Source organism: Balaenoptera acutorostrata, chromosome 7 (assembly GCF_949987535.1).
Source record: "Balaenoptera acutorostrata chromosome 7, mBalAcu1.1, whole genome shotgun sequence".
NCBI lineage: Eukaryota > Metazoa > Chordata > Mammalia > Artiodactyla > Balaenopteridae > Balaenoptera > Balaenoptera acutorostrata.
In genome coordinates this window covers 103650825-103667734 of record NC_080070.1, presented here as the reverse complement: position 1 = coordinate 103667734, position 16910 = coordinate 103650825, and the positions used below count along the sequence as shown (strand labels likewise).

Sequence of the window (16910 nt, the reverse complement as noted above, 5' to 3'; positions counted from 1 at the left end):
CTTTTCTCCACACCCTCTCCAGCATTTGTTTCTAGACTTTTCGGTGATGGCTATTCTGAAGACTGGTGTGAGGTGATACCTCATTGTAGTTTTGATTTGCATTTCTCTAATAATTAGTGATGTTGAGCATCTTTTCTTGTGCATTTTGGCCATTTGTATGTCTTCTTTGGAGAAATGTCTATTTAGATTTTCCCATTTTTTGATTGGGTTATTTGTTTTTTTGATATTGAGCTGCATGAGCTGTTTATATATTTTGGAGATTAATCCCTTGTCAGTTGCTTCGTTTGAAAATATTTTCTCCCATTCTAAGGGTTGTCTTTCCATTGTTTATGGTGTCCTTTGCTGTGCAAAAGCTTTTAAGTTTCATTAGGTCACATTTGTTTATTTTTAATTTTCATTACTCTAGGAGGTGGATCAAAAAAAGATCTTGCTGTGATTTATGTCATAGAGTGTTCTGCCTGTTTTCCTCTAAGAGTTTTATAGTGTCTGGCCTTACATTTAGGTCTTTAATCCATTTTGAGTTTTTGGGAATGGTGTTAGGGAGTGTTCTAATTTCATTCTTTTACATGTAGCTGTCCAGTTTTCCCAGCACCACTTATTGAAGAGACTATCTTTTCTCCATCGTATAGTCTTGCCTCCTTTGTCATAGATTAGGTGACCATAGGTGCATGGGTTTATCTCTGTACTTTCTACCCGGTTCCATTGACCTATATTTCTTTTTTGTCTGCCACGTAATTTTTAAAGGAATCGTGCGAGTAATCAAATTAGTGGTGTCTCCTCCTCATTGTGACCTTCAGGTCTGCTCATTTAAATGACTGTGTACTTTAAGACATTATCTTAGTTTCATTCCAATTCTAAAGTAAGGTGTTATTTAAAAAAAATTTTTTATGCTTAGTTTGGGTTTTTCCCCCTCCATTGATCTCTATGATCTGCTTTTCTTTCCCCTCCCTTTTAGTTGTTAATCTCCAACCAGAGACACAGATTTAAAGATATATTCTGCATAAATCTTTTAAATCAAAAATCAAAATGTCAAATCTAGCTCCTGCTGTTATTTTCCAAGAACATCCTTAGTTGGTTGTTTTTAAATGACTCTATGCAACCCAGTAATCTTCCTCTGAAACCTTTTCTGCCTGCTCACCTATTTAAAACATATTTCTTGCCCACTTACTGTGAGCCAGGCGGTGTGCAAAGCACAGGGTCTAGAATGCACATGGTTCTAGCTGACGGAAGTCAGATCAACAACTGGGGGAGCAGTTCATCGCACCTGTGATTGAGTGTGGTGAAGCGTGCAGGATGCAAGGAGAGTGAGTACCTGGGATCTGGCCCCGTGTGGGGTCCAGCGAGTATGTGCTGAAGGACCTGCCGGGGGTGGAGGGGTGGGTGTGGGAGGTGGTGTTCCAGGCCGGGAAACCGCAGCAGGCAGATGAGCAGGGTCTGTGATGGAGCTGCTGGGAAAGGCAGGGCCAGATGGCAGATGCCTCATAAGCCCCCAGAAACAATCTTGGCTTCCAGCTGGAGCAGAGCAACGCAGTACGCAGGTTACATGGGAGGCGTGTGAGCTGCCGTGTCCTGCTGGACCCTCTCATCACGCTGCACCCAGTTCAGGTGGCCCCCCTTCTGGGAAGCTTTTCACAAGAGGCCACAACCAGAGCCCACGTCCCGTATCTGTGCACGTGGCCCTCTAGTCACGTCCCCCCGGCCGTGGGATTCTGGGCTACGTAGGTGTGACCCTCCCTGGACGTGCGCTCCCGTGGGTGGACTCATGCTGCTCCGTCTCCTCTGACATGGCAGCAGCAGCAGGGTTTTTATTACTGTCGTCTGTGCCTCTGCGTCCCTCCTGGCCCCCTAGTACCCAACACAGAGTGCAGGGTGAACGTGTGCCAGTTCATTCAGGATTGAATTCTTTATAAATGCCCAGCGTGTCTTCTTTCTTACACTCAAGGAGATGCTGTCATGTGTGTAATCCCTTTTAATTTTTAAAAATATTTTTTAAATTTAATTATGGCCGCGTTGGGTCTTCGTGGCTGCGTGTGGGCTTGCTCTAGTTGCGGCGTGTGGGCTTCTCATTGCAGAGCACAGGCTCTAGGCGCACAGGCCTCAGTAGTTGTGGCTCATGGGCTCAGTAGTTGTCGCGCACGGGCTTAGTTGCTCCGTGGCATGTGGGATCTTGCTGGACCAGGGCTTGAACCCGTGTCCCCTGCATTGGCAGGCGGATTCTTAACCACTGCGCCACCAGGGAATTCCCATCCCTCATTTCTTGATCTCCTTTTTGACACTTGATTGTCAGATGTGTTTTTTTCTTTTTTTAACTTTTATATTGGAGTACACCTGATTAACAGTGTTATGTTGTTAGTTTCAGGTGTACAGCAAAGGGATTCAGTTAAACATGTATCTATTCTTTTTCAAATTCTTTTGCCAATTAGGTTGTTACAGAATACTGAAGAGAGTTCCCTGTGCTATACAGTATACCCTTGTTGGTTATCCATTTTAAATATAGGAGTGTGTACATGTCAATCCCAAACTCCCTAAATATCCCTCCCCCTCTCGGTTCATCCTTGTTTCTGCAAATGGCATTATTTCATTCTTTTATGGCTAATACTCCATTGTATATATGTACCACATCTTCTTTATCCATTTCATCTGTCAGTGGACATTTAGGTTGCTTTCATGCCTTGGCTATTGTAAGTAGTGCTGCTGTGAACATTGGGGTGCACGTATCTTTCCAGTTTTCCTCTCACTTTTGACAGATCCTTGAGCAGAGTTCTCTTTTAGATGTTGTGAGCCGGCAATAGAAATATCCCCAGTGTTTAATTCTTTACGCAGCAGATGTGTGCTGAGCTATGGTGTGCTCCACACTGGGAACTTGCAGCTGTGAACAGTAGTGCCTTCCTGGAGGGCACAATTCAGTGGAGGGAAACAGGGCTTAAACCAATGCCTGTGAACTAGGTGGGGGGCAGTGCCGTGAAGAAACCTCAAGCAGCGTAAAGAGAGAAGGCTTGGTGGGAAAGAGCCTTTCTTTTAGCATCTTGCTTTCTGCCTTTGCTCTGGAATGTTCTGCCTCAAACATGTTATCAGTTAAATTGTGTAGGGTCCAGCGCCTCTCTGAGAGGTAAATCAGGACAGCCACAAGCAAAACTTAGGAGGTTTGTGTTTTGTTTCTGCTTTGTTTTGTTTTTAAAGGGAGGCAATGAAAAAAATTCTTTCAAACTTGTATGTTTAAGCGACTCTATAGATATTTGTTCTTGGCTGGTAACCCATAATAACTTTTTTACACCCTGCTTTATTTGAAGGCTCTTGAGATCTGTCAACAGAGAAACTTTGTAGCAGAGACCGTTTATCTTCTGAGTAAGTAGCTTTTATTCATTTTGGTCCCCATAAACTAAGGAATGGGGTTGACAACGTGATGTGAAGTGTGTAAGAATGGACATAGGTTTTAGACCAAAGTAACACAGAGGTTAGAGCCTGATTTGTGTAAGAAATTGAATATTTAGTAAAGGAGACTTCACAGTTCAATAGAGAAGGTAGCATCGTTTAATAAATGCTACTGAGATAACAACTGGAATTGTGTAATAAATTACCAAAACTGTATCAGTCCACACCTTACAGTATAAATCAAAATAAACTGTAGATGGGTTGAGAAGTTCGTTCTTTTTTTTTTTTTTTCTCCAATAAGAAGGAAGTCAGAATCTGACAGACCTTGATTCAGATTCCAGATCTGCCATTTAGTAGCTGTCTGACCTTAGCAAGGCACTAACATTTCTATGTCCTCTTTTATAAAACAGAAATATTAGTAGAACATACCTCATAGGATTATAGTGATGATTACATGAAATAATTCATGTGAAGTGCTTAAATGAGTACTCAGGACAAAGTAAACACCCAGTGCGTAGGAAATACTGATTTTACTGAGTTACAGATGTCATATAAGGAAATATGTTTTTGTCATAGCCACCAAACTATGTAAACAAATTAAGAGATATGTGGTTTCTCTTAAAATGTTTTATTAAATTATCCTAAATGTATTTCTCACATTTTGCAAGGCCGAATGGGTAATAGCCGAAGTGCCCTGAAGATGATCATGGAGGAATTACATGACGTTGATAAAGCAATTGAATTTGCCAAGGAGCAGGATGACGGTGAACTCTGGGAAGATCTGATTTTATATTCCATCGACAAACCACGTAAGCAGAAAAGCCATCTGCAGTCATAACCTCTTTCTCTCCGTTTAGCCAGTTGTGCCTAGAGTAGGAATCATCTCAAGATGCACTGAGTTAAAAATATCTGTAGTATAGAAGTATCTATAGTAAAAACAGGCCAGGTACATAGTAATGATTTCCAGTACTCTTCCTGTTCAGGGAAGCCTGAAGCCTCATCACTTCGTAGTAGCTGAACTTGATAAAGAACACTTGGTTGAAGCATATTTCTACCTACTGCACCCAAATGGAATAAAAGATTTTGGTTTTGTTTGTACACAGGGGGGCATTTATTTTGAAAGTGTGTAGTCTAGCCCTTATCGACTCTCCTTCTGGAAACCCATAACCGTTACTGGACATGGACCATAGATGGAGGTCTGCTACTGTAGTGCTGAGCCTCTTTCCTGCCCTATCAGTGTAGCTCCAGGCGTGTATATCTGCTGCCTCTCCTTGACCATCTGCCTTGGGCCTCCCATTTTGGAAGGAAACAAAAGCAGTCACCTAATAGTAACGCAAGTCCTCTTTTAAAGATATAGATATGATTCAGAAACTAGCAGTCGTGGTTTAAAATCTTTCCCCTTCCCTTTTTTATTTTTTGGTCGGAAGGCTTACCTGTTTCAAGATTTTCAAGTTCTAGAAACCGCTGTTATGATTGTTTTTTAATAAGAGATTCAAGAGGAGGTGTTATTCAAGTCTATTTCAGATTCAGGTAGTCACATGCACATATCGCTTGCATAATCTAGTTTAGCATGACAGAGTGGTGGTCTAAGGATCTTAAAGGAGGCAAAGTGGGGGTAATGAAGCACACTGTGAACCTGGGCCTGCCCTGGGTTTGAATTTGGGTTCAAAAATCGCTAGCTGTGTGACCCTGGATGAATTCATTAATCACCCCATTTTCCTTTTCTGGAAAATAGGAACAAATAGCATTCCTACCTTGGCAGAATAGGAGGAAAGTATATGATAGCTGAGCCTTAGTAAATTCTCAAATACTAGTTGCCCCCCTTTGACATTACAAACTGTGTTCTGAAGTAATCATTTGTTCTCCATCTCATTTTTTTTTTTTTAATCCCTTCTCATTTAGCATCTCCTTTGAGGAAAGTAAAGGAAGATTAGTTCTTGGGAGGATTTAACAATTCAAATGCTTTTTAACACTTACTTAAAGGAAATAACTTTTTCTTTGAGTTACTTTTGACCTAAAATTGCATTAGCTACACTGCTTACATGTTGTTTTCCGCGGTGTCTTGTAGCCTTTATCACCGGCTTGTTAAACAATATCGGCACGCATGTTGACCCAATTCTACTGATTCACCGTATTAAGGAAGGAATGGAGATTCCTAATTTGAGAGACTCCTTGGTTAAAATTCTGCAAGACTACAATCTGCAAGTAAGTTATCTTTTCTTGGACTAATGAGCATGCTGAGTGAGTTGACTGACTACTGGATAAACATTTCTAGGGTTTATTTTGGACATCAATTCAATTTGATAGTCACATTTTACTTAGGCCCAGATATTTGGAATACCATTCAAACAGAGAAATTAGAAATACCGCCCTTGGAGGAAGCCATTGGTATTTCTTAACTCTCCCCAGATTTACTCTTCTTGATGAGCAGGCATTCTTACATTTATGGGATAAATATAGCATGGCCTTGGGGAAGGTGCAGCAGTAGTTACAGTGGCTATTAGGTCAGACCACCCAAACCACTTTTAAGTAGAATGAGCATTGTGTCCATTTGGAGAAATGAAAAAAAAAATTTTTTTTTTCAAATAGTTTGATCATTTCCTTGAAGCCACTCAGTAACCTGTTGCCTGAAAGATGTTAAAATGACAGAATTTTATTTTACCTTTTGTCTGTTTTCAAGAGTATTACAAGCTTATTATCTGCAGTAATTCAGGATTTGTGATCAGAGCCATGGAACTCATTATCTTCCTATAAATAATTAATATGCTAATCACAAAGCATCCCAATCTTCCTTAAAAAGCCACTAACAGTGACTGTATTTCGGAATGCTGGTAGCTTCCAGAGAACCTGAAACTATTTAAAGCCCATTTCTTGAAAAATTCAGACTGTTCTTTCTCTAGCTCGTTTGGAAATGAGTTTTTGGTAGAATGTGGATGAAATGGCTTTCCTGGAAACATTGAGATTTTGCAGGTAGAGCCGAAAGACAAGGTTGTGGGGAGAGAAGTGGTCTCCAGGGTAGGGAAGGAGGAGCATATGATGATGATTTGCGGGCTTGTCATCACTGTGAAGGGTACAGAGCCGGGGGGCCGCCTGCTGAACTCGGGGTGGTGGCCTCAAGGAGGAGACTTGGGTGAAAAGGAGGAAGATCAATGGCATCAAAAAGAAAAGTCAGAGCTGTACAGGAATGACAGAGCTGGAGGGCCAGGATCTTGTGGCCAGGGAGGAGGATACAGTTACGTGAAAATCTCCAAAGGAGTCGTTGTGACGATGTTCCAAAAGTGCGATGAAGGGAGAGGGCCAGGGGAATTAGTCAAGAAACCATGAGGGCAGGCGTCGTCCAGGGTCCAGCTTCCTCCTTGAACTGGGAGGTTAACCCAGCAGCCCACAGGTGACTGTGGTCTTACTGGGTAACACGGCTTTAAAGAAGAGGTCTACCCGAGGGCGGAAAGTGACAAAACAAGGAGCCTTGGCTTAGGAAGCTTTTGGGAAATCGGGGGTCGTGGGAAAGAAATGGGTATTTGGTTTTGGCAAGTAGGTTGACGATCTGTTCTACAAAAACCTTCCAGATGAACAGGTATTTATTTATGGTGGAATTCGGAGGCTTGCAGGTGAGGTGAGCCAGGGAAAGGTTATTGCAGGAAGGATGAGAAAGGCCAGGAAGGAAGGAGAAATGTAGGAATGGGTTAATAGATAGGAGAGGTGACATGAAGGGCTTGTGCTTTGGGCAGCACCCGAGGGATACACAAGAGCCATCCAGGCAGGAAATGATTCACTTCATTCTGAAGGGTGCACTGGCTTTGGGGAAAGCAGTTCCAGTGTCAGACCTCGTAAAGCTTGGGGCATGAGTGAGCTTGATAATGATGTGTATCCTCAGTACTTGCCACCCCTGGGTCTGCCTGGATATGCTCCAAGTTGCAAATTCCACTTTGTTGGGAAGTCATTTAAGTGTCTCTGAACAAGTCTACCCCAAGGAAGGTGACAACATAATTCCCCCTCCTGTCCTGCTACTGTGTGAAGCCTAGCCTCTAGGTTGAAAAACGTGCCTACAAAAACACCTAATAGATCCTTCTTCCTAGGTTCTTTCTGGAGAACTAAGCTCAGGGGCACCACTGGGTCTCACTGCTCATAAATGTTTTATCAATGTATTTGCATAGTTCTCAGTCAGCCGGGAATAAAAATAAAATTATTATTAGGTGCAAAGTGAATTCTGCATAAAAAATTAGCCACTAAACAGCTGCTAAATCAATATTTTATCCTCTTAACTTTTAAATGTAATGAGAGCTTTTCCTTAAGCTGTGTAAGTGTGCAGTTAGTGGTGTGTTAAGGAGGCTGGGAGTTACTTTGCCAGTGAGTCCGAGGAGTGGTGGCAGCCTGTAAATCCCCGACAGGGGAGGGGTGGGGAGTCTCCTCTGGCCCTCAGACATCTTGCTGGAGGATGCAGAGAGAAAATGCTCAACTGGGGCAGGTTGTTCAAAGAATCCCAGGAGGTACTTCCTAATGAAGAAAGAATTTCAAATTATTTTCTATGAAAAAGGTGGCCTTTTTTATTAATAGGAATTTATTTTCTTTCTCTAGAAATCACTGTAAAAATAACTTAAATCTATTTAGAGAGCATTTTGAAGCTTCCAGAAAGGTTTCACATTCATTTTTTAAATTCTGTCTAGTGTCTTCATTCGTTTCATAAAACTATAGTCAAGTTTCACATGTTTTAATGGGATAAAAAATTCCCAAGATTTTGCAGGTCCATGAATTTGCAAGGATCTGGCCCCTGCTGTGCATGAGGGCAGGGCAGTGAGGGGGAATGAGCGTGGGGGACATCAAGAACCATTCAGTAAACGAAGGAATCCATAGTCAAATGTTAGGGAAAGCTTATCACAGGGTTCTCAGCACCTTTTTTTTGCTAATTTGCATTCGGGATCCAAGGGTCAGATTTACAACCAAGTAGACAGCATTTTAAAACTTATTTGGCCACTGAAAATGCTTTGGGAGATGACTCCTTAGTGAATTGCTAACTGGAAAGAGAGGGGTACAGAGAAAGTTGGGGGAAAAATTTTCTTCTGGTTCTAATTTCATGTTTTCCAAAATGCAACAACTTTTCTCAGTTGAAGTTTAGCATGAGGCATGTTAGATGTCTATGACATCATTAAAGTTAAGGAAATAACCAACCACATTATCAGTGTTTTAACTGTTTAACTTATTTTCGTATTTTTATACCTTGTTACATTGTTGGTACAATGCTTCAACAAAATTTAAAAGCTTCAGTGAAGTAAGAAGGATAAAAGTACCCCTTATCATACTTCATAAACCTAAAATGTTTCTAGGTCTGATTTCAAGGACAATTTCCAAATTATTTTTATGCTGTTTCATATTTGTAAGACATTTGATTTATAAATTTAGCATTTATTTATTGTATTTATTTAGCATTTATATCCACTTCCATTGCTTTTTTTTTTTCCTCTTAAGAGTTCCAGCATCTTTGTTCTTAAACATTTCCCTTTTGACAGTCTTATTTGATAGTCATTTTCAGTAATGGTCCTTAAGGAACTGTCACCTCCATTTTACATGTAAGAAGACTGAGTCTCAAAAAGTTTTGACTCGCCAGCCTGGGAAGGTGAGGAACTGGGTTTGAACTCTGACTAAATGTGTTTTTCTCACTAGTTGTCCCATTGGTCTCTGGAGATGAACTCACTGTACTGGCAGGTTACAACACAGGAATATATAGGATTGTCTTGGAAGATGAACAGGCAACCTGTTGTCTTTAAAGAGCCGTGGACATGGTATTTGCAAATGTGGACTCTAGTTCCGGCTTTGCCATTAACAAGCCTGTTGACCTTTGGGAGGGCACGTAAGCTCTCTGGGTGTCCATTTTCCCATTAGATTAAATCAGTATTTGTTAAGCCTGGCTGCACACCAGAATTATCTGAATGCTTTTCTTAAATTACTAAGTTTCAGGTACCACCCCAGATCTGCTGGAGAGGATTAGGGACTAGGTCCTTAGAACACCTTGGTGTTTCTTATACCCTCAGCCTGGCACTGACACTTAGGAGCTTCTAGATTAGATGGTCTCTAAAGTATTTCTCTCTCTCAAGTTCTCAGTATGGTCCTTTCATAAGCAAGCCTTTATATAGCGAATGCAGCTGCATAGTCTTAACGATATTTCTATGGAAATCATCCGTAATACTTATTTTGGAATCTGTAATAAAGTAGCTTAGATTTTTCAGCATAAGTTTTTTAAGTTATATGTTTGATCGTTTATGAACACATTTATTTAAATATTTGCGTGCCTACTCTGTTAGATCCTGTGCTGGGTAGGTACTTACAGGGCTTCCATGTATTGTCTCAGGGACCAGGAGATGAGTAGAATGCAGCTCGAGCAGCTCATGATCTGAATATCTCTAGGAGAAGCAAAAAGCTTTAACACTTAGTTTTGTTAAACTTCACACATGTACATGAACACACACACAGGTAAACTGACTCCAGACATCTCTGCGTCTATCAATCAAAATTCTTTTCCCATATTTACATTTGCTACAAACTCCATGTGCCTTTATCATTTCCCCATAGGTCTCTACTTTGAAATCCAGAGACAAATGAATTAAGAGGAAATAGCAACTTCTTTTTGGGGGGGCCCACATGGGTTTCTTTTTGACCCCCAGTGCATAAGCACTTAATTTCTTCTAAGAAAGAGTTTTTAAATTTATATATCCCTGAAATAAACTTTTAAGATAAAATTTATTTTTTTCCTTTAAAATTAGTTTGGCTTCATCACAGCTTTCAGGTGACATAGGTAGCCTATGACAACCAACTATAGCTTCTTTAGTCAATTCGGTACATGCCTACTTTGTGCTATTGTAAATTTAAATGTGATTGCATTTATAATTCTATTTCTGAACTCCAGCATGAGGCCTTAAGAGTCTTTCTGTGTTTTCCTTCTTATTTCTCTGCAATTCATCACCTTTGACAATAATCCCAACAAAAAGCAAAGCTTTTTCAAGTAGAATTTAAATCCCATTGCACTGTGGCCTAAATGATGCATCAGAAATTAGGTAAAATGGTTTTTAGGTCTAGCTCTGGTATCTTATTGGGGGCTTGTAAAACCAGGTAACTATCTCATGTGCAATGCCAATGATAAGCACTACAGTATGAATAAGGCAATGTCAGCAAAAAGTTCAGCATTTCAAAGAATCTTTTAAAACAGAAATCTCACAAACTTGGCCGTCTTGTATGGCATTTTTCCCATGGCAGCTGTTTTTAATGAACCATAATAACTTTGCTGATGTACAGTCCTTTTATTGCTTTATAAAATGTGAGTCTGGTGCTTTGCTTTTGCTTGGAATTATTATCAATGATGACGAACTGCAGAGAAGTAAGGAAAAATAGGGAGAGTCTTGTGTTAGTTTTCAACAGCTATCTTATAAATACGTTCTTATTTAATCTTATAATAGAACAAGGTATGCTTGTAATTACAGAAGCTACAACTGATTGTCATGAAAACGATGAAAAAGAAAGATAAAGGTAATATTAATTAAACATAGAATTTAGAAAAACTGAGGACTATGGAGGGAAACAATGTAATGTTAAGGAAACTAGAGTGGTTGAGAAGGATATAGGAAGAAGTTAGTAACATCCAAAGCTCTACTTGTGTATTTTCCCTTCTGGCTATGTGCCTCTGAATACTAAAGTTTTTCCTAGAGAATACTTTCTGTGGGCGGACAGATTGTGCCGATTTAGAAAAATGTAATCCTGGTGAAGAAATGGTTCCTTCTTAGTTGTGTTGTTGTTTTTTCTTCCCTGTTTTCTTTTTTAAGTTTGCAGACACCGTGGTTTCTGTCTAGACTGCCAGGCCCACCATTCATGCCATGGGCCTTAAAGACCCACTCAGGGTCATAGCCAGCTCTTTTTGAAGCATTTGGCTGTGATTGTGACACTATTTTTTGTTAAGTTTTTATTTTAGTATCAGAGGCTGGGCAGCTAGATACGTTTGCTTATAAATTTTCTTAAAGTTTACCAACATTTGTTATTTTTCTCTTCTTCCTGTATGCTTTCGTGACGGCTGTTACAGTTTTAATGTCTTTTTTAAATGAATCTGAAAATTTCAATTTCTAGCAGCATTTTAAAGAATAAAACTTAATAGGCTGTGTCTCAGTTAATGTAGAAACAGTAAAATCATGTAATTTCCTGCTCATCAGCTGTAGAAATGGTGGGTCTAGAACTCTGGACATCTGTTTTCTTGGCTCTTTGCCTCCACGTAATTAGGCGAGAAGCCCTCTGCATGCATTCACCCAATACCGGTGGCTCCTCAGGATTCGAGAGGAGGACGTGTTATCATAGCTGATTGGGGATGGAGGACCACAGCTGACCGCTTCCAGTTCCCTTCCCTGGTGGCATGAATTGAAAGCAGAAACCATGTGAAAGCAGAACGTCCACGTAGGTTTTAGAGTTGAGAGTGACTTTGCTGTGAAGAAAGGCAGGATGCAGCTCTGCCTTTGCCGTGACCCAGAGCTGGGTGGCAGGGAGGCGGCGATGTCTTCATTGTGTGAATTTCCATGGCATTTCCACGGAGCCGTACAGAACCACGTGCACTAAGACCCATTGGGCCAGAAGAGGAAGATGTGGGCACTACACCAGAGTCTCCCAGCCCTTCAGGCCTTGAGCATCTCCCTCTTTGAAAAGCAGCAACAAGTTCTGGTGACAAATGGCATCTGGCTTAAGCACACCTCACAACTTCCAATAAAATACCCCCCCCCCAAAAAAAAAAAACAGAAAAGGGTGGAAGCTCACATTAGTGCCAGAGGAATTGGTTTGAAAGGGAAAGGGGTCACCTCTCCCTGCTGTGCCCTGCCTGGGAGCAGTAAGTGGCTTCTCCCCCATATTTGAGTCTTTTTAAGATGGCTTTTCTTTTATAATGTGTGCATTAGATTCTGCTTCGCGAAGGCTGCAAGAAGATTCTCGTAGCTGACTCTTTGTCCTTACTAAAGAAGATGCACCGAACTCAAATGAAAGGCATTCTGGTTGATGGTGGGTAAAACTGAAAGAATCCTATTGGAACTGCCTGCCTTGCTATCAGAAAGGACAGAGCAAAGGGGAACGTTGTATAATCCGAAGTGTATGTGTTTCCTTGCAGAGGAGAACATCTGTGAGTCCTGTCTTTCCCCTATTCTTCCATCAGGTAAGATGGTTGCGGGGGGGGGCGGAAATCCCCAAATACGTGTTAATGATGAGTGGAGTTAAAATTTTGAAGTTAGCTGATTGCAATTTATAAAATTGTATACCTTTTGGGATAATCCAGTTTAGAGAAGAATTTCAGCCCGTGTGGCCACTCGGTTGCACGCCGGTGCTGCCGTTCCTTGGAGCTGAGGCTCCCAAGCTCTCGAGTGAGTCGGCATCGGCCGGCAGGCTTGTTAAAACTCAGACTGCTGGTCCCATCCCCAGAGGTGCTGATTCGGTAGTGCAGGGTGGGACCTGAGAATCTGCATTTCTAGCAAGTTCCCAGGCGATGTGGATGCGACTGGTTCAGGGGCCAGTCTTTGAGAACCACTGCCCTAGTACAGAAGGAAAGGCAATGAAAACTTACCATCAACTTGTTAGATTCCTAGCTAGAAGAACCGTGTGTGCGCCTGGGAAAAAATTATAGGTAGCTCTCCCTTTCTTTTAAGCTTTTCACTGCTGTATGGATCTAGGCACCCAAGTTATCTCACATTTCAATGGAAACAAATACCTTCTAATGGGAACTGTGACTCCTTAAAAAACACGTACATTTGTTTATAGTTCTTGGTAGCTATGTATCTCTTCATATAATTAAAGCAATTTTACGTAAGGATCATAGGACATGAGAAGAGGAATTTCCATAATTTGAAAGTAGAAGTTAAAGCATAGTTGTTGAGATGCTAAGAAATGCTTCTTGTGTATAAATTCAGCATAGAGAAGTACTAAAAGACCTAGTTTGTGTACCATTTACTTAGCTTTAAGGGGTTATTTAGCAGGGCAGGAGCACAAGAAGTTCCCCGTAGGGTCTTTTTTAGAGGTTTGGATTTTAAGTGCTTGTGTTAAAAACTGCATTGGGTTTTAGGTAATGTTTTAACAGAAAGAGAACACATGCAGCTGCACTGTATAGTTAGATTAAACTCCTAATTTAATCTGTTAAGGATTCAGTCTTAGCGGAACCAAGCTGGCCGCCCAGAGCAGGCGCGGACGAGGTGCGGTGCCCCAGCAGAAGCACAGCACAGGGCAAGGTCACAGCCTAGGATGTCAGCCCAGCTGTGCCCTGAAGTTAGTGAATGGCCTTGGCAAAGGCAGTAGGTGAACCAGCAGAAAGCATTCTTACAAAGCCACGGAAGCCACTTTAGTAGTGTCATGATTGTGTGTACGGGGCTGGAGGAGGGAGAGCTTTGCACATACACATTACTGATGCTGATTTTCACAACAAATGCTGTTCCCTTGCCCTGAAATCGTCCCCAGTATGTAGCTGTAGTAACTGACTTGGAGGCCAAGCAGGTAACCTGGGACCCCCATAGCAACAGGACTGTCATACCTGCCCTGCGTTCATCAATTAGCATCCCCCCAGGGCAGCTTGTTGCTGGAAAGTGAAACTTCTACGATTGCACTGAGCTCTTCTCTCTTTCCTGCCCTCTCCCCCAGACGCAGCTAAGCCCTTCAGCGCGGTGGTCTTCCACTGCCGCCATATGTTCCACAAGGAGTGCCTGCCTATGACCAGCATGGTAAGTTGGCTGCTTGGCCACCAGCAACTCGAGAGAAACTGGTGCAGCCAGAGGGATGTGCTTAAAATGATAAGCACTGTCCGTGTCTCAGCTGTAATATAGTTTATGTCACGTCGGAAAAAGCAATGTACCTACTTCTCAAATGTCAGAATGCCCAGTATACGATACTAAACATTGTAACAGCCTATTCACGTAAGTAAATTCGTGGAGATAAAATCGATGACAGTTGAGCTTTAGAAATGAGCTACAGTGAGAACCATTTTCTATAACTTTCTCACCCTGATTTCTGTATCATGACACTGCTATTTTTGTAGTGTCAAATCGGTTCCCCCAGGTCCCCTTGGGTCACGTGAGACTTGTCTTGCTGTGGGCTGTCTTTTGAGTCCAAGAATAGCAGCTGGTCTAGACAGGACCCTGTGTGAACCAGCAGTAACCTCCGGGAACAGGAGCAAATGTTCCATCGCCTGATCCCCACGAGTGCTCCCGTAATATTTCTGAATATGAGAGTAGAAAGGGATCATCTCTCAAAACCTGCCTTTTTAAGTGCATTTTCAGAACTCTCCTGTGCAGTTCTGTAACACCTGCAGTGCTAACCACCGGGGACCAGGAAGTGCCATGTTGGACATGAAGAAATAGCCCAGTTCTGTTGGCCAGCCTCTTCCTCGCCGCTCTCTGAAGACCATTTTTGCAGCAACAGAAGCTTTTGTTGACCCCAGTTCTGTTAAGAGACTTGTACAGGTGTATGTCATGCTTAAGAAAAGCTTCTTCCCCTTCTCCCATTTACTAGATGTTTCTCTTTGCAGTTGATAAAGTTAGGGTTTTTTCCCTGTCCATGCCTGGATGGGGGTTCACAGTCACTATATCATCATTTATTTGTTTGACTCATTATTTAGGAATGGAAACCTAAGACCTGGAGTTGGAAGTGACTTTTTAGGTCCTAGAAAAACTGTCCTGAGAGTTGTCCCCAGCTGGCCGAGTGCATCATCACCGTGGCCATCCAGCAGCTCTTCGGACCTTGTTTCCATATGCTCTGCCAGCAACAACTCTCAAATTCTGGGTTCGGCTTTTTTTTTTAAATATGTCATCAGCTGTTATCTTCTTAATAGGCATTGAATGATACGTTGTGCCTGTTGTCACTGACTCACTCAGTGATGTCTGGGAATAACAAGAGCAGTGTGACGCTACGCAGTTTTATGTTGACTAACGACACGTTCTCTTTGTCCCGATGACCAGCAGTGTCTGGCCCTGGCAGGCATTCCGTGTTTGTTGATTGAATAAACATTAGCTCTTCCCACTGTGAAAGGCTCACTTTTCCTGGGTTGCACAACTTTAATCAAGCATTCTGGCACCCTCTAAGGAATGCAAGAGAGTTTCAGCACCTAGAGCATGAGGGAGTGTGGGTAGGTTTTCCTAGCAGGGAGGAAAAGGGTAACACTGTAGAATCTGAGAGGGATGCTCGGGGAAAGGGGACTGCGTGATGCCAGAGGATGGACACAGCGACGTTTCCTGGAACATTCTCTGGAGCCTCCTTTGCCCTCGTAGAACGTAGCATGGAATAGAGGGAGAGAACTCAAACTTGTGCCCAAGACTCATAGTTATCGGTTTCATCTCCTTGGGATACACTGCCATCCTCTAACCAGTGAAAAGCACCTACTTGCTGTCCCCGCTCTCTTTGTCCCATAAAAGGGAATAAATGCAGCTTTCTGCATCTATCTTTTTGGGGAGAGGGAAGGATGCGAAATGGCTACCAAGCACACCATTAAACTTGGCTGTCATTCCCGTGAGGAGCATCTCATTTCATTCTCACGGGACCCCCGGGAAGAAGACATTATATCCCCAGTTTTACTGACAAAGCAACCAAAATGCAGAGAAGTTATCACAGTCTCCAAGGTGACTGCCTGACTTTAGAACAGGGCTCTGTGCTAAGAAATCACATGGCCAAGTTCACAGGAAATGCACAGTACATCTCTTCGCACTGGAGTTAAAAAGAATATTGAGTAGAAGACAACAGACTTTTTCGGTCACTCTTAAATATTTAGAATCGGAAAGTCTTTGTTGTTATTGTCAGCCCTCTCAGAATTTTTGTATTCCAAGACTAGGGATCTTTCTGCTACGCTGCTAGTTTTTAGTTTTTGTCTTTGTTTTAACGAGAGAAACTCTTCCTTCACAAAAATACCTTACGAATGAGCCCAATTTGAAACACAGCTAAAAAGCAAACCTACTTCACTTGTATTGGAGAAGAGGAACGTAGTTGCAGACTTCATATTTTGTACCCTCTCCTTAAAAATAGCCATTCTCTGAGTGTGAAACTGCCAAGTTCAAAGTTATTTTGTGAAAACAGTTTTAAAGGATTTTACACTGTTTAAGTATGTCCATCTTTGAGAATTTGAAATGTTCTCAATAAATTTAATTCATTTGGCTGTTCTAGTGCTAAACCATGTATATTTAATATTATGAAAATGAACATTTATTGAGCAATCACTGTGTGTCAGGCACTGTTCTAAGCACTTTGCATGCATTATCATCATAACAATATGAGATAGGCATTATTATCATCATCATCATTTTACTTAAAAGTTAAGCAGTCTGTCTAAAGTCAAGGAGCAACTCATGGCACAAGATCTCCATAAGCTGGTGGAGTAAAAGGACCTGAGCTCACCTCCTCTCACGAAAACACCAAAATCACAACTAACTGCTGAACAACCATCAACAAAAAAGGACTGGAACATACCAAAAAAGATATTCTACTTCTAAAGACAAAGAAGCTGCCACAACAAGATTGTAGGAGGGGCACATTCACAATACAATCAAATCTCATAC

The 16910-nt window shown here is 41.7% G+C and overlaps 1 protein-coding gene across 5 annotated transcripts in view; it reads left to right on the top strand.

Moving 5' to 3' along the window:
• The window catches only part of VPS41 (VPS41 subunit of HOPS complex), a 192071-nt gene extending 175605 nt beyond the window's left edge, over positions 1-16466 (top strand). For 2 of the 5 annotated variants that reach the window (XM_007187745.2, XM_057550220.1), the window contains exons 23-29: positions 3291-3345; positions 4041-4181; positions 5441-5577; positions 12291-12390; positions 12497-12541; positions 14011-14090; positions 14635-16466. In XM_007187745.2, the coding sequence (XP_007187807.2) occupies positions 3291-3345; positions 4041-4181; positions 5441-5577; positions 12291-12390; positions 12497-12541; positions 14011-14090; positions 14635-14718 (642 nt within the window). In that variant the 3' untranslated portion in view covers positions 14719-16466. The remainder of the gene's footprint in view (positions 1-3290; positions 3346-4040; positions 4182-5440; positions 5578-12290; positions 12391-12496; positions 12542-14010; positions 14091-14634) is intronic. The other 3 variants (XR_009008869.1, XM_007187746.2, XM_057550221.1) reach the window with 3 other exon arrangements.
• Positions 16467-16910: the final 444 nt, after the last annotated feature.